The sequence below is a fragment of the Drosophila teissieri genome, chromosome 3L (assembly GCF_016746235.2).
Source record: "Drosophila teissieri strain GT53w chromosome 3L, Prin_Dtei_1.1, whole genome shotgun sequence".
Classification (NCBI taxonomy): Eukaryota; Metazoa; Arthropoda; class Insecta; order Diptera; family Drosophilidae; genus Drosophila; species Drosophila teissieri.
In genome coordinates, this window is record NC_053031.1 from 19054152 (window position 1) to 19079229 (window position 25078).

General features: G+C 39.6%; 3 protein-coding genes and 1 long non-coding RNA gene across 8 annotated transcripts; 2 read left to right on the plus strand and 2 right to left on the minus strand.

Annotated features, from left to right (window-relative positions):
* The first annotated feature begins 596 nt into the window (after positions 1-596).
* LOC122615695 (serine incorporator 1) lies at positions 597-3436 on the plus strand. Of its 4 annotated transcripts, none has more exons than XM_043790745.1 (7): positions 597-752; positions 1323-1878; positions 1944-2053; positions 2112-2295; positions 2356-2565; positions 2848-3010; positions 3073-3436. In XM_043790745.1, the coding sequence occupies exons 1-7, from the start codon at positions 717-719 to the stop codon at positions 3209-3211; spliced, it is 1398 nt and encodes a 465-aa protein (XP_043646680.1). In that variant the 5' UTR covers positions 597-716; the 3' UTR covers positions 3212-3436. The 4 variants fall into 4 exon arrangements, with proteins under 4 accessions (XP_043646680.1, XP_043646683.1, XP_043646681.1 ...); XM_043790748.1 differs by having other exon boundaries at positions 2857-3010; positions 3054-3436; XM_043790746.1 differs by having other exon boundaries at positions 2857-3010.
* On the minus strand, positions 3232-5222 carry LOC122615694 (probable glutamate--tRNA ligase, mitochondrial). Of its 2 annotated transcripts, none has more exons than XM_043790743.1 (5): positions 4829-5222; positions 4356-4766; positions 3912-4298; positions 3433-3848; positions 3232-3364 (listed from the first exon to the last, which is right to left on the minus strand). In XM_043790743.1, the coding sequence occupies exons 1-4, from the start codon at positions 5152-5154 to the stop codon at positions 3437-3439; spliced, it is 1536 nt and encodes a 511-aa protein (XP_043646678.1). In that variant the 5' UTR covers positions 5155-5222; the 3' UTR covers positions 3232-3364; positions 3433-3436. The 2 variants fall into 2 exon arrangements, with proteins under 2 accessions (XP_043646678.1, XP_043646679.1); XM_043790744.1 differs by having other exon boundaries at positions 3241-3364; positions 3423-3848.
* Positions 5223-5385: 163 nt separating this feature from the next.
* LOC122616758 (tyrosine--tRNA ligase, cytoplasmic) lies at positions 5386-7371 on the minus strand. Its single transcript, XM_043792314.1, has 4 exons — positions 6651-7371; positions 6222-6588; positions 5838-6161; positions 5386-5778 (listed from the first exon to the last, which is right to left on the minus strand). Exons 1-4 carry the CDS (start codon positions 7288-7290, stop codon positions 5532-5534), a joined length of 1578 nt encoding a protein of 525 aa, XP_043648249.1. The 5' UTR covers positions 7291-7371; the 3' UTR covers positions 5386-5531.
* Positions 7372-7834: 463 nt separating this feature from the next.
* LOC122618015 lies at positions 7835-8257 on the plus strand. Its single transcript, XR_006325990.1, has 2 exons — positions 7835-7952; positions 8014-8257. It is a non-coding gene; the product is annotated as an uncharacterized LOC122618015 (long non-coding RNA).
* Positions 8258-25078: the final 16821 nt, after the last annotated feature.

The following is a 25078-nucleotide window of genomic DNA, read 5'->3' on the forward strand; positions in this document are numbered from 1 at the left end:
GCTTTGGATCATTGGATCAATTGGTCTATAACAATATTTCTTCCTTTGGTTTATAAAGTTAAGTTTAGGGTTTAGCGACTCGATTTAATATACTTAGGAAATTCTTTATTTATTGGTATGATCTAAAATATATGTACCCTTCCTTAAGTATATGTATATATGTATAAGTATCGGATTTATATCCGCCGGTTGACTGAACTTAAACCATTGCAAAACTATTATTAAAGACTTATTGTTGCATTAACATGTTTGACTCTACCAATTTATGTAAAACTTGTTTTGTAAAATATGGTAGAATAATATGCTCGGTTATGTACGAACGAAAACAAAAATATATTTCTAATCGCAGGTTTATCTTTTTTCGGATTTCAATAGCTGCACTAAAGTCTTAAGAGCATCGTGCCTGCTGTGGGTTAATTATAAAAGACAAACTGTTTTGCTTCGTGTACTAAAGCGCCACCTGCGAGGATGTGGCAGAAGTTATGAAAATTAATTCGAGAACGGATGGCAACTCCCGTCAGCTGAGGAAATCGACATGGCAACTTTGGAAGTATCGATTGCGACATATCGGTAGTAGCTATATTGGTTACTCCGCACATATCTGATACTATCGAGAGTGGCTAGCTCACCTCTATCATTTTCACAAACAAAGATTTGTTTAATTTCTTAAAAACGCAGTTTGAGTGAAGTAGAAATCAAAGTTTTTCGCTGCGACAATGGGAGCTGTTTTGGGCCTCTGTTCGGCCGCTCAGGTGAGAAAGTTATGAGCTAATTAGGCAGGTAAAATTCGCAGGAAGTTCTGGACATTGGCTACAAATCAATAAAAGCAGACATATGTTTTTTTAAATGCGGAGAAATGTACCATTTTATTAATTTCTCAATAATAATCAATGGTACGGTTATATTCAGCAAACTAAATAAACTACAAAATAAATACGCAGGTTTCAATTAGAGCAATTTGAGTTCTACTGACTAATTTCTAATTTGTTCGCTAATTAATCTTTAAAAATAAATAATTTGTAATTTAAATATGATAAATATAATATCATATACAAGTAAAGACTGTACCTCACAAAGTTCTTTAATTTGTAAGAAACTTAAACAAGTGAAATATTCTTCTGAGCATCTAAACAATTATGGTTTCAAGACAAATTTTACCAACCCGTCGTAAAGATAAAAGGCAATGCAACTACTTGAATATATCGTTGACTACCAAATAACTTCATGAGTGGATCACCCAACTAATCAGTTCGGAGTACAACTTATTAGCAAGCTAGAAATAATGCCTAACATATGTATCCTTTGCTCCTTTGCACTTGCAGTGCGCCATGTGCTGCGGAGGCACGGCAGCCAGCATGTGCTGCTCCGCCTGCCCCAGCTGCACCAACGCCTCCTCGTCGCGCTTCATGTACGCCTTCATCCTGCTGGTGGGCACCGTGCTGGGGGCGATTGCGCTGTCTCCTGGACTGCAGGACACCCTGAAGAAGATGCCCTTCTGCATCAACTCCACCTCGTCGTATAGCTCCGGGGCACTCAGCGCTGTGTCGGGAGGATCTCTGCAAGTGGACTGCGAGTACGCTCTGGGTTACATGGCCGTCTACAGAATTTGCTTTGGAATGGCCTGCTTCTTCGCACTGATGTCGCTGATTATGCTGGGTGTGAAGAGCTCCAGGGATCCGCGTTCACATATCCAGAACAACTTTTGGCCCCTGAAATTCCTGATCTGCTTTGGCGCTGCGATTGGAGCGATCTTCATCCCGGATGGATCCTTTGGTCCGGCCATGATGTGGGTGGGTCTAATAGGTGGCCTGGCCTTCATACTCGTCCAGCTGGTCATCATTGTGGATTTCGCTCACTCGCTGGCTGAAAACTGGATAGGTGAGTCATCTTGTTGCGCATCTCCCAAATGATTCATCTCGCTAATTATTGCCTTCTTCATACAGAAAGCGCAGAAAACAGCCGTGGATATTACTACGCCCTTGCTGGAGTCACTCTTGTGGGCTATATCTTATCGCTGACTGGGATTACCTTGCTTTATATCTACTTCACCACCGTGAGTGTCGTTTCTTCTGCTTGTTTGCTTGTAACTAGCATTATCTGTATACTTTTAGAGTACTGGCTGCGGCATCAACAAGTTCTTCATCTCCATCAATCTCATATTCTGTCTAGCGATCAGCGTTATTTCGATTTTGCCAGCCGTGCAGGAACGCTTGCCCCATTCTGGTCTATTGCAGAGCTCCTTGGTTACCTTATACACTGTGTATCTGACCTGGTCCGCGGTGGCCAACAACCCTGGTAGGAAAATAGCGCAAAAAAAAAATATGAATTGCTCAATTGTATTTTACGAATCCATAGAAAAAGAATGCAATCCTGGCATGTTCGGCATGATGGAGGGATTCGGCAATGCGACCACCACGGCAGCACCAACCACCCACACCACCAGGGTAACTTTCGACACGACTAACATCATCGGACTGGTCGTCTGGCTGCTGTGCATCCTGTACAACTGCATCAGCTCGGCGGTGGAGGTTTCTAAGATCTCGCACGATAGCAGCGAGAAGCGTGGTAGGTGTTCTGTGGCCATTCCCCGTACTCCGTCCGCATTCCCAGCCATTACCACACTTCCACAGTTTCCATCACGCATTCGATCGCCCTCACTTTTCATTTTCCTCGCTGTACAAAAAACCCAAGCTAATACTGGTTATTAACACTCGTTTCCTATTGCCGCTTTGTTTTTTCTTTATTTTTTGCCGACTAACCCAACTAATCCACTTGGTTACTTGGTACTTGAAACTGTGTGAAAAATATGGCCAACTGGCGTTCCTCTTTGCACTCTGATTAATGTAGTTTTAACAGAAGCTCTATCAGACACAGAGGCGGGCACGGATGCCAAGGGACAGCCGAGCACCGACACCGAGACCGAAGGCGTCACATATTCCTGGTCCATGTTCCATTTGGTCTTCGTCTGCGCTTCGCTCTACGTCATGATGACCCTGACCAACTGGTACAAGTGAGTAGAAGCAGATCTAATGGTGCCAGCAAAATGCCAACGCCAATGTTATTTTCCCTCAGACCTCACTCGGAAATCGAGCTGTTCAACGGCAACGAGGCTTCCATGTGGGTCAAGATCGTCTCCAGCTGGCTGGGTGTCTTCATCTATGGCTGGAGCCTTGCAGCGCCCATTGTTCTTACCAATCGCGACTTTAGCTAAGCGATTTTAGTATACTAACGTCTAGGAATGGTGCTTAACCGAGCGAAACGAGAATGCCAAAACGGAACGAAGAGGAACTAGTTTCCGAAACTGATGCAGATTAACCATACATAATTTTGACTCTAGATGTGGTGTCTACTCATTGATCTTATTCTGAAATTGCAAGAGTTATCAATATAAAAATTAATCTATATATACATACAAATACAACCAAACTTAACCAAATCACTGATGTTGCTCTAAATGGACACTTTCCTTAGGCAGAGCTGCTTTGAGTCGTTCGAGGGTGACAGCTTTGCCAAGGATCTCCATCATTTCCGCTACGCCGGGACCTTCCTTTAAGCCACTCAGAGCTGCCCTTAGTGTCTTCATCATTTGTGGGAACTTGATCTTTTCCTCTTGAGCAAAGGATTTTAGCTTAACGTTGAGTTCATCTTTGTGGAAGTCCTGGATTGCGTTGATTAGTTGCAGTATGTGATTTAGTTGCTCTGCGGTCAGGTCCTTGATTTGAAAATCGGATGGCTTCACCCACAGAAAACTCAGTTTACTGCTGCTCAAATCCTGCAGCAGTACTAGGCGCTTTGATGACCAATGCAGCACATCCAGTATGTGGTCCTCGGCCAGATCTAAGTTGGACCTAAAATAGCACAAGATTAGTAAGTTATGCTACAGATATTCACGATTCAATGTTAGGGCTTACTGCTGCGGATAGGCCTGTTTCACCAGCTGCTGGACTTCTTTGACCAACTTCGTGCGACTTTCGTTGCCGGACAAACGTTGCACAATCTCCAGGCGATTGAGATCATCGAGCAGTTCGGGATTAAGGCGACTCGGATGGGAGTTGACCCGCTCTATGTGAAACTGCTCGTAAAGCTCCCGCATGCTGAGCAGTTGCTGCTTGGCATTGGCCCTATGTTCGAATCCTCCGCCTGCGGAGACCACATAGTTTACCAAGGCCTGCGGGAAGTAGCCGCGTTCCCGGAAGTGCTGGATGCCGATGTCTCCTTGCCGTTTGCTTAGCTTGGTGCCATCTGCATTCACCAGAAGCGGCAGGTGGCCGAATTTCGGTGGCTGCCAGCCAAAAGCTCTGAGGGAAGACATATCTCTGAGTATACATCATTAAGGAACCCAGAAATACACCCACTTGTAGAGCAGCAAATGCTTGGTGGTGGATATCTGCCACTCCACGCCCCTCAAGACGTGGGTAATGCCCATCAAGTGGTCGTCCACCACGTTGGCAAAGTGATAGGTGGGGAACTGGTCGCTCTTTATGACCACTGGATCGCCTTCGGTGTCGCTAACGTTGTGGTGCACCTGGCCGTAAATGAGGTCCTCCAGTGGTTCCTCGTGATCCGTCAGCTTGAAGCGGATGCAGTGGGGCGTTTCCTTGGCCAGCAGCGAATCCACCTCCGCCGGCGTCAGATGCCGGCACTTGTTATCATAGCGTGGAACTTGCCGGGTTCGCAGCGCCTCCTTACGCAACAGATCCAGACGGCGTTCGGTGCAGAAACACCTGTAGGCAGTGCCATTGCGGAGCAGTTCCTCAATGGCCTTGCTGGAAATGGGAATGGGCGTCTGTGTAATCGAGTCTTGAAGCAGGATGTAGCCACTAATCACCTGTAGGTTTCCGTTCGCTGACTTTGCACATAGGGTCCTAGTTGACCGCCAAACCCGGGTCCCTCGTCTATTTCTATGCCCGCCCAGAGCAGATCCTCCACCAGCCGTTCACTGGCACCTGGAACTAGCCGTGTTTGATCCGTGTCCTCGATCCGCAGCAGGAATTTCCCGCCCAAGTGCCTGGCGTACAGGAAGTTGTAGAGGGCTGTGCGCAGACCGCCCAGATGCAGGTGGCCCGTGGGACTTGGGGCGAAGCGGACGCGCACCTGGTTGTGGGCGTGGCGCAGGCACTGCTGGATCAGGAACCGCGGACTTATCTTCAACATATTTTTCTACAAATAAAATTCCTTTGCCGGTTTTTTGTTTACACCAAACAGCTGATCGAAACCAGAGCTGTTAACTCGCGTGAAGTTTAACAGTGGCATTACAGCAACGCGTCTTATTTGAATTTATCCGATTGGAAAATGTAAATGTAAAGTTCGTTTTTCTGGAAAGTTATTAAAATCTTTATTTTTTTTGTGATTAGCCTAATTTCCTGAATTCAAAATGGCAGTAAATCCCGAATACATATATTTCAGCGCTTTATTTAAAAAATGCAGTTTCTTTACAAAGAGGAATTAATAAATTAGCAGCAATTTCTTGTTTATGAACATTCGGCTTAGTTGCAAGTATTACACGGCTCAGGTAGGATGGATTGAAAGTTCTATTTAATGGAGCAATTGGCCAGCTTGCTGGACAGCTTTTCGCCCTCGGGCGTCAGCAGGAAGTTGTCCTTCCACACGGCCAGTCCATCGCTGTTCGTCTTGAAGTCGGCGGAGAGTTTCTCCCACACCTTCTTCTTGGGGTTAAGTTGCTCATCGGGCGTCCCACTGAATCCCTCGAAGGCGAGGCGACTGCCAGGAGTAGCACTTGCTGGCAGCACAATGGGCTCCACCGTCGTGTGGTCAGCGCTGGAGGAGATCGATGAAATGAATTAAAGGATTGCAGAATGCTTTCCATTAAAACTCACTTGGAGGTGCACAGAACCATTCCCTCGGATAAGATGCCGCGCATCTTGGAGGGCTTCAGGTTGCACAGAACCGCCACCAATCGCTGGTCCAGCTCCTCCTGGGTGACAAACTTCACCAGGCCACTAATAATCGTTCTGGGTTCCGCCTCAGCCAAGTCTATTTTCAGCACATAAAGAGTATCGGCATCTGGATGACGCGCCACCTCTACGACCTTGCCTACGCGGATATCCAGGCGATGGGGTGCGTCCTCGTCAGCTCCAGCAGCGGGAGCAGCTCCAGCCTTCACCTTGGCAGGCGGCGGATAAGCAGCAGCACTTAGTTTTCTAAAATATAAAATATATAAAGCTATTGCTCGCACAATTAATCCTGTATAAATAACATACTGCAGTTCTGGCTTTTCAAAGGCCTTTCGAATGGGATCCAGCAGTCGGTTTATGTACTTCTCCACGGTGCCCTTCAGGTCACCCGGATGCAGTTTGTCCTCCGCGTAGTACTTCTCCAGCTCCTCGTACTTCAGGAAGGTAACATCGCCGCCGTGCTCTGCCTCCCGGTTAACCTCAAAGCCTTCGCCCTCCTTGAACAGCGAGAACAGGACGTGCTTCACGAAGGAAAGCAGGCCGTTGTCGGCAATGTTGCCTGGTTCACAGAAAGCCTTCTTCAGCTTCTTCTTCACGTTGGCCGGAGAGTCCAAGAGATCGATCTTGGAGTCCTCCTCGGAAGAGGACATCTTGCCACCAGCCAAGCCGGGAACTAAAAATATAGATATACAAGGTTTGAATGAAGGTTTATTGTGAAATCAATGGATGACTCACCCATGGGATTCATGAAGTGGATGCGTTTTTCGTAGCCCAACTGCGGCAGGTACTTCTCCGAGAAGGTGAAGATCTTGCGCTGGTCCACGCCACCGAATTGGGCGTCCACCTTGAGGTACTCCTCGTCCAGAGCCTGCAGACCGGGATAGAGCAAACCGGACAGCAGAGGGTACTCCACTTGCTTGACCACCTCTGCGCCCGCCTTCTTCGCATCGTGTTGCGTGACCACGGAGCTGAGCTTGTATACATCCAGGGTGTACTCCTTGGACAGCTGATAGTTGCTGCCCTTGACGAACTTCAGCTTCTCCAGCGGAACTCCGATTGAGCTCAACATGGCCTTGATGACCTGCTCGTAGTACTGGGTGCGCAGCTCTAGCAGAGACCAGGGTGCCTTCATGTTGTCCAGATAGGCGTGGAGATCGGCGAACAGGATGGTCACCTCGCATCCTGCCTTCAGGAAATCGGCAATCTTCGACATGGGCACGAAATAGGCGACATGTGGCTTGCCCGTCGTCGCTGTTCCCCAGTAGATCTTAAGGTCTCGCTCCGCCAGGATCTTTGTCAGCTTGTCGTCGCCGAGCGTTTCCTGCAGATTGCGCGTTATCAGCGCTTTCTTCTCAGCGGGCGTTATTCCGACCATTTTTAGAGCAATTTATCAGATTTTCGCGTGCGCTGCGAAATCACAAAAAGTGAAAGAGGAAGAGCACAACTGCATGCGTGGTGATCAGCTGTTTCTACAGCTGGTCCTAACAGAGCAGTCCTAACAGCATTACTTAGTAGCAGAGGTGTAAGTGGAAAGTTAAAAATAGCTAAAAAGAGGCTACAATATTCTCAAATATTTGTCAAAAATATGGAATTGAAAAACCGGTTCAAATGGAGTTAAATATATATAAAAATGCCGCAGTCTTTAGTACTAGTACCACAAAAAATGCAGGTCGTGAAGCGCTTTATTAACGATAATATATCCGCGCTAGCTTCAAATTCGTATTACTCCGCTCATAGAGCTTGCTCAAAGTTGCACGGTATGTCAAAAATGTTGCAGTTTTATGAATTATTTATGCAATAAGAGTCACCAACAATGAATGCACAGTTCTTGAGGAGATTGCATTTTTCTGTTTCTATACGAAGCGCAAAGAGTTTTCCCATTTTTAAAGCTACCACTATATCGGTATTTCGATAAAAGTTGGGTACGACCTACAACACTTTTTTCGCCAAGTGGCAACGTATGAAACTCGCGGTAATTCAGAAATAAAATAGTTTCGAAGAACAAAGATGTCGAGGAAAATATCGATGTTGAAATGTGTAATAAATAAATAAATATGAATTAAAATAAATACGTTTAAAAACAACTAATTCATTTTAGACTATTAACAACTTCTTTTTGGAAGACCAGGAAAATGGCCCTAAAAAGCGCGACGCTGCCTAGTGGCCTCGTCTTGAGCAGTGCGTGAACCAGCCTGATAGGGTCCGTCAAGAGGTGAGGGGGAGCCGTTAGAGAGACGACGTCGTGAGCAGCGCGAAGACGCGGATGAAGAAGAAGATCAAGATCAGCAACATTACCGTTGAGAAAATGTACATACATACATTAAAAAATAATAAAAAGAAAATGTGTTCTTTTTTTAATTTAAAACTTAACGGATTATAAAGTTTTTCGACAAATTACAAAAATTCTTTAATGAGATATGATTGACCACATTTAAAAAAAATCTGCGTTCTTGAAATTTAATATTTATATGTATATTTTAATTTTAATAAATTGATATCTTCTGACTACTTCTGATACTGACTATATTCAAGTGAATGAACTGGTGAGTCTTAGCTGCTTTGTAGATTTTTGCCATTGCACACACTTTCTAAAAATTTTGTAATTTTTAATCAATTATTTTTCGCGCCTAATTTCGCTTGATATGCGGAATACAGATAGCCGCACATCGTCTTTCTCGCAACAATAAAGATCTACATATTTACAATATTTCATTGCACTGTCATAAAAAAATATAAAATTAAATTACACTTTGGTAACGCGTTAGCACTAGATGATTGCCTCGTCTGTCTTTGGTCCTCGACGTCGTCCATCAACTCCTGTAAAGACGGTCAGCTGAGGATCCACCATTAATATTATATTTTCGGCAGGCCCTATGTCCTGATGTCTCTGTAACGAGCATCTTGACCATGTTCAGGCGTTCGTAGTGCGGCGCTGTCGTGGTTGCTACTTCTTGGATCCTGGGTCGGGGCAAAGACATTAGAATAACATGATGCGTAACGCCATACGATTTTTTTGCACACGATTTTTTCGTCGTGGCTCCAGGCTCTCTCGAAATTTTGTTCAAAAGCCAGAGAGCGGAGAGCTCTAGAGCCACCAGCTCTCTTGCACACATGCATTGTAAAAATGACAAAATATGCCCTTCATCTTAGAAGTTCTTAGACTTTAAATCTATATTATTTTTTATAAATTGAAACCACTTAAAAACTGTAGTCTTGCATTGCCTTAACATAACAATTATTCAAATTCAAAACAGAAATAATAATAGCACAATCTATGTACATAATAATGCATAATAATTTTAAAATATGACTTTATATTAGAATAATTGTCATTAGAGTATTCAGCGTGCGACGTGTGAAAAATATAAGAAGACAATAATTCTTCGGTGCTTATGTCCGCACTTCATGAAATCAAAGACATTAGAATAACAAGATGCGTAACGGCCATACATTGGTTTTGCACTATGCAGCCACTTTTTTGGTGACGACCAAAATTGCACTCTTTTCGCTCGCCTAAAATTGAGAGCGTAAAAATCTAAAAATTGAATTGTCTTCCTATTATTCTAATGTCTTTGGTCGGGGTGAGTGTAAAGGTCTGGATATGATCGAGTCCGAGCTCATCACAGAAAAAAATAAAACCACCATTTAATGCATTAAAAGTAACATTTTTTTTATTTTATTAAGTGTATTTTTTATATTTTATAGTCATCATTTTTGGCTGAACAGAACATAAAATATTTATTTTAAATTCTCAATTTAAAAACAAGACAGAAACGAACTGGCGCTGCGGAATCTGCATGCTTAATATTAACTTTCTAGCTCTTAAAGTTTCTTGAAACTAGAAGTTCATACGGACGGACAGATAGACTCACATGGCCGGATCGTCTATTGATCCGAAACGCTTCCGACTATCTGGCACAGACTTTTCAGCAATTCTATTATACCCTGTTACACTACGAGTAATAGTAAGGGTATAATGAAAGCAAAGCATATTGTTTCATTATTTGGCACCGAATTCGCCCTCTTTCTTTCTCGCTCCCGAGCATTTAATCGCCTCGTTTAAATTCGCCTGTATATTTTACATACGTGTAATTTGACATGAACATGAGGTTTGTATCTTGGGTTGTGAAATTCGCCTGTACATTTTACTTACGTGTTGTGAACTCGAACGAAGAGCTTACGTTTTCCATATAAATTAAATAAAACAAGAAAAAACGCTATTGTCGAGTTTCACGTCTACCACATTTCCGTTACTCAGCTTTACAAGACTAATGAAACAAAATCAAACCATTTTACAAAAGTGTAGGCGTGGCATATTGGGCGGCTTGTAGGCATTACAATGGGCGTGGCAACGTTCTGAAACCTGCACAGTGTAGGCGTCACTAGAATCTGCATTCTTAGTCTCAACTTCCTAGTCTAAAAAGTTCCTAGATCGCAGCATTGCTAAACAAGATAATATATATATATATATTGTGTAGGGTCCGAAACGCATCCGTCTACCTCTTACATACTTTTCAACGAATTTAGTATACCCCTTTATTTTACATGTAATTAATATTAGCATTATCAAGTCGGATATTTTGTAGTCGTAGAATATCCATAAAATGAAATGAATGCACGGTAAGGTAGTTTTAAAATCTACGAATCATGTTAATTGACGATACGAAGTAACTTTTTTACTTTTTAATTAGCTGGCAAGATGCCACTTGGGACCCCAATAGTATTTGACTAAAGGAACAACATCCTTGAATAGGTAATCAACGGCAACTCCCCCGCCAACAATTACCATCAGAAGCGGGAATACAAATTGAGAAAATATTATTAACAGGCCGTATTAAATTTCATTGAAGGGAGGAAGAACAAAGCGGAAGTAAATTTCATTATTTTGATTTCAACGAGATCAATCTTCTGCCGCGTCATCGTCGTCATTATGACGCTGATCATGATGAGCAAGCTGGCATCGGATCAGCGCAGCCGCAGCGACCGTTAACACCCATTGCAGTTTTCAGAATTGTTAGAGGAAACTTCCCGTAAACCCCAAATCGCAACCCTATAATACAAACTATCCTCCATTCCATACTACTCCATACTATACCAAACTGACGCTGCAGTTGCGCGCCGAGCTGTCAGACGTTGATTGCGACGATGCCGCTTTGTGCGAGCGTGTTTTTTGTGCCCCCTTCGACGATTTCGGGCCAGGATAACGAACTGCAGAGGACTCCGGATCGGAAACCCTCTCGCGTCTACCCTTTTCACGGCATTGAATTTCCCCCTTTCGTTTTTTAGGCCGTCTCGCATTTGTTTTTGTTTTGTCCTCGGCGAGATTTTTTTAGCAGCGGGTTGAATGATTTTTTGCGCAGCTGCTCTGGGTTGTAGGGTTTTGTGAAGCGCTGTTTGTTGATCGCCACTTGATGGGAAAACACTCCAGTTTCGACTTCGATCGGAGTGTAGGTGTTAGAGATCACTAAAGGGAAAACTTTACTGCGGGTCTACCGAGATCCAGAAGAAATTAGCTATCTTGCTTACGAAATGATCAAGAAAATGTGGCACCAAAAGGTCACTTAAGTTCCTTGCCAGCTTTCCCCACTCATCCCATTTTTTTTTAGGGGAAAAGAAAACAAAAAGCAAGGGAAGTGTTCAAAAAACCGTAAGTAATTGCCGGGATATGCGTGCAAATATTTTCTATTTTTGCCCAAAAACCCTAACCATTTTTTACAGTTTTCGCTAACCCTCCCCTCGTTTGCAATTAAAAAAGCAAAAAATCCATAGAAAACCGAGACCTATTTGGACTCGGGTTCACTGTGCAAAAAGGCTAGATGAGGAGCGTGATTGTGCAATGATCGGGAAAACGAAATCTGAACTTAATGCACTCTGCCCGGAGAAATGGAAAAATTGCTTGATTGAGTGACAGTCCACGAGTATGTGGAGCGGATGATATATGGGTTTTCCTGTGATCTTGAGGATTCCATGCAAATTAGGGGTTGCTCTGCTCCCAATTCATTTGTCCCTCCTTCGGAGTCTCAAATTAGTTGCGCATCTTGCGATCACATTTGTCTGGGTCGCTTGGCTTCTTTTTACCTTTTTTAAGATTGACAAAAGAAGGGACCAAATCCTGTAAAAAATCTACGTTTTTTCCTTTTAGCAAGGCGCTTCTTCGAGGGGAGGAAGATCTGTTTGTTACCTGGCCCCTGACATTTTCCCACATTCCCTACAGTTCATTCACCTTTTAGGGCAGGGATCACTGAGATGTGCATCGGTTGCAGCATCAACATCCAAGATTATGTTCCGTCTGCCGGATCCCCGAAGAAGTGGTTCAAATTATCAAAAGGGTTAGTTCCTAAGCTGTTAAAATGCAACACAGACTGCGTTAATTCGTTTTGGCATAATGAGTGTATTCATAGTCATCTGCGAGTCAAATGCAGAACTAGGCACTTTAATCCTTTATCCTCATGCTAATCATTTTCCTAGCAACACATCTTATTAATCTAATGTCTAAGGAATGAGACGTTACCTTGTAGTTTTGTTGTAAATGTATTAAAGAGATTATTTTAATAATTTATACTTGTAAAGGAACTTATGTGCCAGATTTTTTGTTTCTTGAAAATCTAAAACAAATCCGACTAATTTTGCATTATGGACACATTAATAAATAAATAAATAAGTAATCAAGACCAAATTTATATATATGAATTGGTAAAAATAATTCAGATGCTAGATGTAAAAATTCTTTTTAATATTATTGTGAAAAAAAATGGTTTTTTTTAATTATTAGGTGAGTTTAAAATGTTAGTTCTAGGACTAGTTAGTGATTTTGTATACTAAGTATCTTTCCTTTAAAATAAACTTAAGCTACTTTCCGAATAATTTCTTTCTGTTAGAAAATTATTGAATTTTAGACATAATTTCATTTAAAATGATTTGTACGTCGTAAGCAATCAAAGTAGCATTAATGATGTATTAAATACTTATCTCTCGTAAGCAATTAAATCGGCGTTAATATATGCCATTTAACTGATCGCTGCAGCCTTTGTTCCGTATCTTTCATCGTTTAATTAATTTAAATTTATTCCAAGTGGCTCTCCCGTGAGCTGCCAAACAATTTCATTTACTCTTTTTAAATAAAAAAATGCAAATGAACCAAGAATTAAAAAAAAAAAAATTTAATTTGACAGACAGGCAGAGGACTAAACAGAAAGAGAAGACCAGAGGTCCTTTGAAACCGAAGCGGGAAGAGCAAGCGAACTGCCAGAAATCACGGATCTGAAAAAGCGCGCCAAACGAGGAATTTGTAAAAAACGACCGAAACAAAGAGAGGATCGAAATTCGCAGTTTGCTGTTGCCGTTGCCGTCTGGGATTATTGGGCAAGGACAAGCTCATGATGATGGAAACGCAGATCATGACGCTCGGGATAATGATGATACGAGACTCTGTTTGCACAATTTGCAGGCTCACACACACGGGCACACAATCGCAATAGCAATCGCAATCAAACAATAGGGAGAGCCGAAGGCAACCCGTTTTTTAAGGGTTTCCCATTCAGCCTGCCAAGGGGATGAACATCATCCTCCAGCCTCCTCCCCCCTCCCCCCTCCCCACTCCCCGTGTCCTTCCAAATTACGTTTCACCCCTTTGTAAAACTCTAAAAAAAAGAGGCGAGAGCGATCGTTTCAAACTTTTTTGCAGCAGCCGCTGCGGATACTTTAAAAAATTCTTGTCGACGCATTCGAACGGGGAATTAGTCGTGAAAAGTGCGTGGCCGGATGAGCAGCATAGCTCCGAAATCTTCTTCAAAATTTCTTAAATTTCTTATATTTTGTCTTGACGGAAATTAAAACATTGCTTTAATTGTATATATCTCCTTAAACTCCGCAACGATGTTGTATTTAAATAAAGAAGCATTTTACCGGGAAGTACAACCATTACAAAATCTTAAATTTATTCGAAAAAAATTTTTAAATAATGGTCCCTACTTGGTTTCAACAGTTTCAATTTAATAGTTCAAATTAAAGAAATAACTTTTTTAAATTCCATTAAGCTTATTAATTTTATCGGAATTACAGTACTATTTTCGAATTTCTTTAAATACATTGATCTATTAAGAAAAAACTCTGTAAGTTTCTTAGAACCTGGCATAAAGTATCCGATATCCGACTCACAAAAATTTGAAAAGTGCGCGGCAAAAATTAAGGACAACGTACGTACATACATTCATATCAAATTTATAAAAAGCACGTGGTTCTGGCGAAATATTTTTTGGATTTTGCGCATTTGAAACTTTAAAGTGTAAAAAGAGAGAGCGAAACGAATCAAAAACCAAAGCAGACGTCGCGTGGAGAGCAAAAAGTGAAAAACGCCGACAAAATAATAGCAAAAGAAAACTTATGAAATCGAACTCGCAGCACATTCTGGTCCCAATCATTTGTTTAAAACAAACGTTCAAAAGTTACAAAAAAAAAAACAAACAACTAAATTTAAAAACTAATCAAAACAAAAAAGATAAAGGTTTACCAAGAATAAAAAGATTAAAATCAGCTAAATTCATGCTATGCAATATTGGTGAATATTTTTGGTAAGCCTGGACACACTCAAATTCGGCAAACCCAGAACCATTTGGACTAAAAGAACTTTGTGAACTTTGTGAAACGGCTCGAAAAAACCAATGCACCGTATTCAAAATTTCCACACTACTTTAATTTGAGGCATTCTTACCATGTGCATTTTTACTATACGTGCGTATAGAGACAGTAGACACTTTTCACTTTTTCAAAGATGGCCGCCGGGAGTGAGAAGGACACCAGGCGGGGGGTGGTTGCGTTCGGCGGGAGTGTGAAGGGGGGAGGGAGGCGGCTGTTGCTCTTTTATAAACAATGTAAAGAGGAATGACTTGCTGTAATATTCCCCTCTATCATCTATATCAGTTTCTTTGATTATAACAATTCAAATTTGGGTACACAATCTGAATCAAAAGCTTCATTACTTCCACTATTACACAAAGGGGCTCCAAGATTTCCCCGTACGCCTTAATAAATAAAAAAAAAAAGAAAAAAAAACTTCCACTATTGAAAAGGATGCCCTCCGAAGTAGGCAACATTCGGAGAGCTACAAAAATACAATCAAATATAATAAATCAAAAAAAATTAAAAAATAATTTAAAAACATATCATTTTATCAACAGATTAAATTACACTAAAATACGCATATTTTTATAAATAAGTTCAAAATGAATCGGATAAAATTTTCACTGATTTCTGACAAGTCTAAAGTTAAAACATCAATAAAAAATCCAAAAGGGGTATCTTTTTGCGCATTAATGGTAAATCTTGGCATCTGTAAACTTGCAAAAAAAATTAATCTTTATTTTATTGATTTCACGATCCATAAATGTATTAAAATTTATGCAATAGCTTGTTTATAAAACCACAACTTAATAATTCCAATATACACAACATTTTCATAACTGAGACAACGATCCAAATAATAAGATGGTAAATTAAAAATATATAATACGTGTACCTATTCCAAATCGAACTTAATTGTCACAATCTAATTAAATTAGCGAACAAAAGGTTTTCGACATATTTCCAGTTTTGCAGACGCCATTTTTGCAATCACATATAACAAAACAGAACCCAATAAAACTAGAACCACCCCTCGCTCTGGCAAGTAGATCATTTTGGGCCGGACAGCCCGGCTGACTGACAGACTGACCATGCAAAGCCACAGAACAGAGCTCTCTCTATAACGCCAACTACCCCTAGAAGTGACAGTCACCACCACCACCACCACCACCACCGAAACTCAGCTCTTGTGGAATGGTCAAGCGGCGTGGAATGGTATAGCTAAACAAAAAGAAACAATAACAATATAGTGGTAGGCGGGGAGGGTGATTATCCATCCACATATGTGAGTGCATTTGGAAAGACCTTGTGCTGGTCAGTAAAGGCTGAAAAACCGGCCAATGGCCACTGGCCAGTGGGTATGGGTATGGGCATGGGAACAAAATGGCAAAGTTGAAGGAAAATGTCACTTGTAGAACCCGAGAACTCTAAGAGCAAAACAATGCTTGGCAAAACTATTTAACTATGTAAATTCATCAGGTATAGAGGCAACTTAGGGAAAATTGCAGTTCTCCACTTCTAGCTTCTACACGAATCCCTTACACAAATCAAAACGCAGTACTAAACTGCAACATAAAAGATAGCTAGACATTGTTTTTTTGACCGAGATAATAAATTTTATTAGTGATACGCAATAGAAAAACATAACCCTTTGTGAATAAAAAATTCATCAAGAGGTTTTGTACACAATTAAAAATAAAGGGTCATAGTTTATCTACAAACTAACGATTACAACCATTATTACCATTATTTACAAATTAACCATTGGCATTACGACTCAATCAAAAGAACACTTTACATTTGTGCTTACAAACAAAATTAATTACATATATATAAAGGACTTAGCTGCATAATAAATTTTTTTTAAATATGTGACTCATTTTAAATTTTTGCACCCTAAATCAGCAGCTTTGACTGTTTTATGACATGACTCGAACAAAAAAACGAAGCAAGCCCCTATAAAAATTAGTCATTAAATCATTACCTTAATAATGTTAACAAAACAAAAAAAAGGAGAGACACCTTGAAAAATAGATACATGTAGAAATTTTAAATAGTTCTGGTCCCGTTTTTTATTACCGCGCAGTTTCTTACTGCTAGATGCATGTAGAAATTTTAAATAGTTCTGGTCCCGTTTTTTATTACCGCGCAGTTTCTTACTGCTATCTTCCATAGTTCGCTTAAAAAACTATTTGTTGTGGGTTTAAAATAGTTATCAAGTAAAAGAAAATATACTTTTAATCAAATAAAATGTCACACGAAACTTTTGAGTTAGGAACACCCTAAGAAATATATTCCATTGTTCAGATAATTAAGCACCATTCAATTTTCATTTAGACACTTTAAAATAAATTGAGACTAATCGAAAATATGAAGATGTTCGAAAGGATAGACATTCTATCAAATACATAACATAATACAATATATCGGATATTGCACAATGATTAAAAGAAGAGAACCCGTTACCAAAAGCTGAAAATAACAAAAACATGCGAAAATTGCACCTTACAAACATATAGTCCAAAAGGACCAAGAAACATGGAACCTACTAGTCAAATCTATAGAAAAAATTCATAAATAAGTAATGGGATAATTACATAACAAATTAATAAAAAAAAGAAAAGAAGGCGGATTTGGAATGCCGAAGCTTATATACTTGCAGTAATTATACACAAAAGAAAAAAACCTGTGCATACCGATTAGGAGCATTTTATGATAAAAAAACAACACTATGTTTTCCCTTTTAATAACCTAATCATTTTCAAGCAGTTTCTACGGCAGTGATATAGTCATCCGTTTCTAATCAAATTTAAGCCAAAATTATATTTTACATGTAAATTGATGCATACTAAATTAAAACGCTTTATGGTCTGGAAACAACAAAGCTTGCATATCTTTTTCATTCATTAAATAGTACTTCTCCTACTGTTCATATACTCCCTTATTTTATTTTATATAGTCGCCCGAATTTTTTCAAAAGAAAACCGAAATTATATATTGTTGAAAACCTGATGTATACCGAACTAGAACGCTTTATGACCAAAAACAACGAACCAGTGATTTATTTTCCATTAATTAGAAAGAATTTTTCCGACTTTTTCAAAGGCAGCTGTCAGATCTTTATTAAAATAAAATCAAAATTCCATATTGTCGAAAAACAGGTGTATACCGAATTAAAACTTTCGGTGATCAAAAACAAAGAAAGTATTTTTTATACCCGTTACTCGTAGAGTAATAGGGTATACTAGATTCGTTGAAAAGTATGTAAGAGGCAGAAGGAAGCGTTTCCGACCATATAAAGTATATACATTCTTGATCAGGATCAATAGCCGAGTCGATCTGGCCATGTCCGTCTGTCCGACCGTCCGTTTGTCCGACTGTCCGTATGAACATCAAGATCTCAGGAACTACACAACCTAGAAATTTGAGAGAATTTGAGCATTTTTGTTAGTCTTGTAAATTTCCCTCGATTTGCAAAAAATCTTTTTGCCACGCCCACTCTAACGCCGACAAACCGCCAAAAACTGTCAGTGTGGAAATTTTTTCTTTGCACTTCCACCAACTGAGTAACGGGTATCAGTTTATATATATGTATGTATATAGGATTATATATATTCTATAGGGTACCTACTGTGTTGCTCTGTTCTCAATTAAATTAATATACCATCTGCAAGGGTACATATAACAAGAAACATGTTTATAATATAGAAACTATTGATTGGTATCCAAAACCCGTATTACCCTATATCTGATTACCCCATACCCGATTATCTACCCGATTGGCTTTTTTATTTGGCTTTAGATATGCAAACAAAAACTTGTTTAACCACTTTGCTTTTCTACCTATTAGATAAATGACAAAATTGTATATATTAATGGCTCCTAGGGCAGATGTAAACCTATTCGGCCCATATTCAAAATTAAATTGATATTACATTCAAAATAAGTTCAATTCACAAATGATAACAGCAGGCTCAAAAATTAAGATTCGCTGAGCAAAAATAAAACATAACATTTATAGAATTTTCTATTATAATGCGTTACAAACTTTTCCAAAAAAATGTGCAAACAAGCTTAAAATGGATTGCCATGTGACATGGCCAGAAATAACTTTTTACACAAAACTTGTTCCGAACTCTTTAAATTATACACACATTAAATCGATTCCCCGCTGACTTTGACTATTCCTCTGACATTGTATCAATCTATAAATGGAGGGAATATTTTACGACACTTTCCGGCAATTAGCAGCGAAAGCCTGAACTTAATACACGTGCGTACACCTGAACTCTTGACACGAAGTGCTGTCCCCACGTTTCCACGACTCTTCCTAGCTCTCGCCACTACCAGCGATCAAATGAAAAGCCGGAAAATGCATTTTCCGTGTTAGCTGCTAGTCAAACTGCTTAATTGCGCATTAAATATGCAGAAAAGTAGGGAAAACGAGCGGAAAATATGCAAAGGGGGTAGGGATCGGGAACTGGGAAGTCCTACGCTGACCAAATTGCTGTGGCAAGTGTGGAAATATATCGTATCAACAGACATTATTGCGCTTGACAGTTTTTCCTGTCAACCCCCTGGAAAACCCGCCCTCCCCTCCGCCCATCCATGTGACACCTGACTTGCCGAACACACTCAGCACATCTCCATATCCTTTTTACGTAACCATCCCGAAAAGGTTGAAAGTCGAAGTCAGCTAGCAAAAGCCACAATGCCGCTGCCCGTTTCGCATTCGAACGGATTTATTCTCATTTTTTTGTTTGCTTTCCTGATTTAATTGACGAGTACTCCGCAGGATGTGACAAGTGCGGTGGAGGTGGAGATCCAAGGAATAACCTTAATAGAATTTCCATTTGTGTCCATTAGGCCTTGCTGCGGCATTCCTTGACGGAAAAAATAAGTTATGGCAATGCGATGGCCATGCGAATTGATGGTTTTTAAGATGATTTAAATTAAGGCTGACTTAATTAATATAAAAGTCTGCATCGAAATGAGATGATGAATACACCCTTCCAAAAATACTATAAATCTCTATATAGTAGTTCAGAGTTTTTCAAAATTGTTAAACTCATGTAAATGTGTTTTTGTAATAATATTCAAGAAAATAGAATGGACCTTATAGAATTATATAATAATATACAATAGTTTTATAATTATATACCAAACAAATAACAAATAATACAAATTCCTTATTCTTATTGAATAATTACATTATTTAATTAGCCTCGTATTCGACACTGATACTTAAGGATTCCTAAGCTCAGCCTTGAATAAGAGGCTAATTAAAGCTGTCCTTAAATGAAGTGCATATCCAGGACTATTGTATATTTATTTATGCACATTTTGAATCTCTACCGTCTAGTAAATACTAATACTGATTCTAGCTCCCTAAGAAGAAAACATACATATATACGAAAGGATTCCTTCGCACAGAATGAATGAAATATGTCAAGGAAATTCAGTATTCAAAGCAATACACTTTTAAATAAATTTTAAATTATATTCTTCTTATATAAGAAATAATTCGGTTCGAAAATTTAAAAATTGTATTATTCGATATTCGATTTGTCATAACTTTGAACAAATATGTGCTTTTACACTTCACTGGCTTAACATTAACTTAAACAATTATTTCATTCAACAGACACTCAACTTCTGACCCGATCAATTATTTTCTCGCACTTTATTTTGTACTATCTATTAATCGAATAAACATTTCAAATGATGTTTTCTACAGCAAATGAACAGACTCATTACACTAACATTAAATAAATTCTTAATTGTCGGTAATTTTCTGAAACTTGTATTGCAAAAGCCTTTAAAAAATCTTTAACAAAAGCCCAGCTGCATATCATGTCCCAACTTTGGCTGCCTTTTGTTTACCTGATCACAATCTAATTAGCCAACAAGGAATCTCAAACCGCAACTGTCGGAATTAAACTTGAACCGAAACTCAACCGAAAGTTGAGAGAGCTAGAAGGAAAACAGGATTTTTCCCAGCACATCAATTAGAACATTTCCCCAAAAAGTTGCAGGTTAAATTGTTGAAATGCTAGAGCTGGCCGGGATCCATCAAGGAATCCCTTCCAGCAACTTGGCATTACTGGCGGCATTACAAATGGCTGAGACTTGGCTGGCTGTCAGTTTGGGTTCAGTTCGTGTTGTGTTGTGTTGCCCTGTGACTTTTTAACCTAATGAATAATAGATTGGCCCAATTGTCACGCAAAAACAATGCCGCGGAATAGATGGATAAGGGTTTTGCTGCGATGATGTCAGGTCTGCGAAGTTTACTTCTCCAAATTTTAGACACATTTTCCATTCCATTCGAAGCCATACAATACAATTGCCTGCCTTTTCTTTGCTGTTTATTTCAGCTGAAGTGTCGCCTTCGATAGATTTTGGCATTTGTTACGGAACTTGCATTCACCTGGGAAATCGTGGCAGGCATCTGGCAATGATTAGCACTTGCTCTACCTTTTCCTGTCGGCTTAAGTGGCGCCCACTTGCATTTGTTTTGCCCTTTACATGCTTCTTGGCAAAGTCAAAAAGTAATTAGCATATTGAAATGTTGCACAGGCCTCGCCTCCGGAACAACTTCATAAATAATTTAGCCAGCATATTTGATGCACTTCGGTTGTAATAGCTGCATTTCCCAGTTCTTTGCGAGTGTTGCAATGTTACATATTGCCGTGTGCTGGCTTCAATATTTAATTGCGAAAAATCTCCCAGCCGCGAAAGGGGTTCAATTTGACTGGGCTATCCCTCGGCTACTTCATCCTTAGGCCTCTAAAAGCGTGTCAACAGCTTGTCAATCACAATTTCGCAAATAAAATGTAAGTGTCAGCTCATGGAAATTTAGTTTGCGAATGTGTTGATTGTGTTTTAGTTGTGCTGCTTAGAAATAATTGAGGAGCGGTGGGGCAAGCTGATGTGGGGTACTCTCTGAGGGATTGCAGTCTCGAAACATACATACATTTAAGTGCCATAGAAAAGGTTCACGAAATTACACTAGTTTTATCATACCCACAGTCTGAGGAAAAGACAATAGTTTGAGACCCCAAACACTACGTAAGCTGAAGTAATAGTAATATCTTAATAAATTCAAAAACTACCTTTCATAAATAAAACTTTAACTTAGCATAAAAATTCCAAGAATACAAAATTTCAGAAGTTTTAAGACTACGAATTTGAGTGGCTTTTTTATCCAATTAAGATTTAGGCATTTACCCCCTAAAATTATTGCTTTATATTGTAAACATATAGTAAATATTTTTAACAAATATACTTACATTCTTTAGTAAGCAGATTTAAAATAAAATTGAACACGCCACACATTTAACTTAATTAGTCTCTCTTGTCAGCAAAGGGATGCCTACTGATGCCTTAAAATTTATACAATTACTTTTGTAAGTCCAATAGTGCATTAACTGCGGGCTAACTTATTTTACACACAGAATATTTAAATCTTTTAACAACGCAGCAGTCACGACCATTTTCCTCTCCGAGCTCAAACATACATATATCGGTCAAATGCCATTAAAAGAACTAAATGAGAACCTTTTAAACAATGAAAAACTGCCTAAATTAGCCAAGCATAAATTAAAACAGCCTTTACATCTGTAAGCAAAACTAAATAAAATAAAAGGTAAAAATTCAAAATTTGACATAATTTACGCCTGCGCAACAAGGAATAGTGTAGGTCCTCGGCAACAAAACCAAATGTCAGGACTCTCATTGGTCGCCTGTGCAAAGGCTGCCGAGCAAAAGCCGAGCGGCGGTCGTTTGCATAACACGCATACGCCGCATAGGCCCAAAGGATAAAAGCCGCCGACAACGAGGGATGTTGCTTCCTTGTTGGCTTCCGCTCGGTTCGCGAAGGCACTGCGTTCGTGTTGCTGGGCAGCTGGTGCCAGGATCACAAGGATACAACGTCAGCGGCTGAACAAGCGTGTTGCAGTTCCGGTGCGGCTCTCACACCGAGCAGACGTGTTGGCCTGCCTAGAGTAGAATTCCAAAAGCTAGTGCATTGTGATTCCCAAAATAGTGTTAACCCTTTGGCTAAGTTTGGTTGTTTTATATAAGAGTTCCGCACGGACACTTATATAATTTTGATTGTTGCTCAGAAAGCCCTTACTATTTAACAGTTGGCTTTCGAGCAATAATTGAAACCAGATAAGTGATCCTTACAACGTTGAAGATTTGACTGCATTTCGTGTTGGTAAGTAAAAATGTTTTTCATTTTAAAAGGTCCTAAAAATACACATGAGAAGATTATAACTTCAATTGAACGAATAAATACTTTTTAGATTATTCAATCGGTTGCAAAATTTATAATATATATGTTATCTATATTACAATTTATAAAATTTAATATTTATTATTTATACGTAAACTAATGATACAATCAATTCTGAATCTTTATTAAACAAGTTTGATCTTTGCACCCAAAATTTCATTAGGTTGTTAATAGACTATCTGGTTAGTTGAAATGAAAGTACATATATATAACTGAAAGGCGAAAGATTGCCCAATAGTTAGAACTTAATTAGTATGTTTGATATAAGATAAACTATAATTGAAATATATATATTTTATATTCTTACTTAAATTGAGATTCATTCGATTCCAGACAGTTCTACTTTATACTCTAAAGCATCCCCACTAAATGTTCTATTTACAACCCAAAACCCATTCGAGATTCTATCGAAAACTTGCAGTCAAACGGGTTCACTGCGCTCCAAAACATTTCCTATAGCTCCAAACACACCCGCATTAGCGACGTCCAAAGACTTCCCCCTTGCAATTAGTCACCGGAGAGCAGCGTCGTTGAACTTCGTCGAAATGAAAACAAAAGTGTAGCGAAATAACAATATGACAATTGTCAAACATAAGTACCTCAAATCGAAGCGACCTTCACATTGAATGCGTCCAAGTTTCGCCCAAAGGCGGGTGTCAATGCGCTTGAAACTTGTTTCTGTGGAACCCCGCACTCGTGTTTGTTAATATTGTTTATATTTGGTATCGCAAGTCAACGGCAGACAATGGATAGTGTTTTTTATGGACGATTTGGTTAGTGAATTAGCATTTAGTGCGAAACAGAGCTGCCGCGATCAATGAACTCGAATGGGATGGTATCTGGTTTTCGGTTAAGGAACCAAAGTCAAGAAATCAATTAGTATTCTTGCGCATTTGCGTGATCCACTGAACTGATTTGCCTGCTCTGACTGAGAATCGAGATTGTGGATAATGAATTATTTATGCCTTTGCAGACTTGTCATACTTCGTCTTAACTTTCAGTTTCAATTCCTGCTTTGCCAATTTTAAATAGCTTATATTTTTGGCATTATTGTCTTAAATACGTCAGCGAAGTGCACTTCCACCTGCATTTATCGCTTTGATATGTGAGGGATATGTAACAACCTTCCCATGTCGCCAATTGCATTGAGTGTGTGGGCCACGCGTTAATTTTAAGGGCAATGTTAATGTCAAGCGGCTAATATTACATTGATTGCGTCGACATTGAATTTCAATTAATTTTTGGTCCCATCGCCATATTCATATGCAACGCAGACATCCTAATTTGCATAACAGACCCGGGTACTACCAGGTCCAAACTGATGGAAATATGACGTCTAAGGTTAGCTGCATGTGAGAACTAATTGTGTCAAATGCAGGCAATGACGAACTGTAACGATTACACGAATCTGCGAAGGTCTAGGAAACTTTATTTTTTAGAAATAGAACTGATATGTCGCCTCTAAAGAATACCAAATCATTCAAACTGAAGAAATATAATATAGATTTAATGATATATATATATTCATTGAATATATATATCCTTATAACCAAAACAGTGTTTTTTTATTCGCCTATTATATTTTTGGGAGGGGTATAAGAACTGGGTCAATAGTTACGCTCTAACATTTAAGTTGATTAACAAGTCATAACATTTACTACCTCTCGTAATTAATCAGGCAACAATTTCAATAACACCCCAAATACGTGTTAATCGCAGTACAAATGAACTAAAATAAGGATAAAAGAGCAATAAACTGAGCGCCTCATCCCGTAGAGGTGGCATCGAAAATTCAGCATAAATATTGTCACACCTTTTGCCGCGCACAATTCAATGCCATGAACTTCGCTGGGTCATAAAACGCAAAACATACACAACTTTATTTTCGGCCATTGTTTACTTTTGGGTTTGTTTTCGTTTGCGTTTTTCGGCAGCTCCTTAATTCCCCGACCAGGCAATTGAAATGCCACAACGTGTGCACATGGCACCCATACCCACAATCCCACACAAAAACGGCGATGAGACAGGTGTTCGTAGTGCAGCGTGAAAAAAGCTCAGAGCTGAGGCAACAGGTGCTAAAGGCCCGACTGCGACTTCCGTTTGTTATCAGGCCAAGAGAGCGAGCTTTCCGGCTAATCCGCATAGAACTCCGGATGGCAGTGAAATAAGTCAGTGGAACGGAGAGGACGCCTAGACACCTATATATAAATTAATTGGCGCACAGAATTTTTGTGGCAGTTTCGTTTAA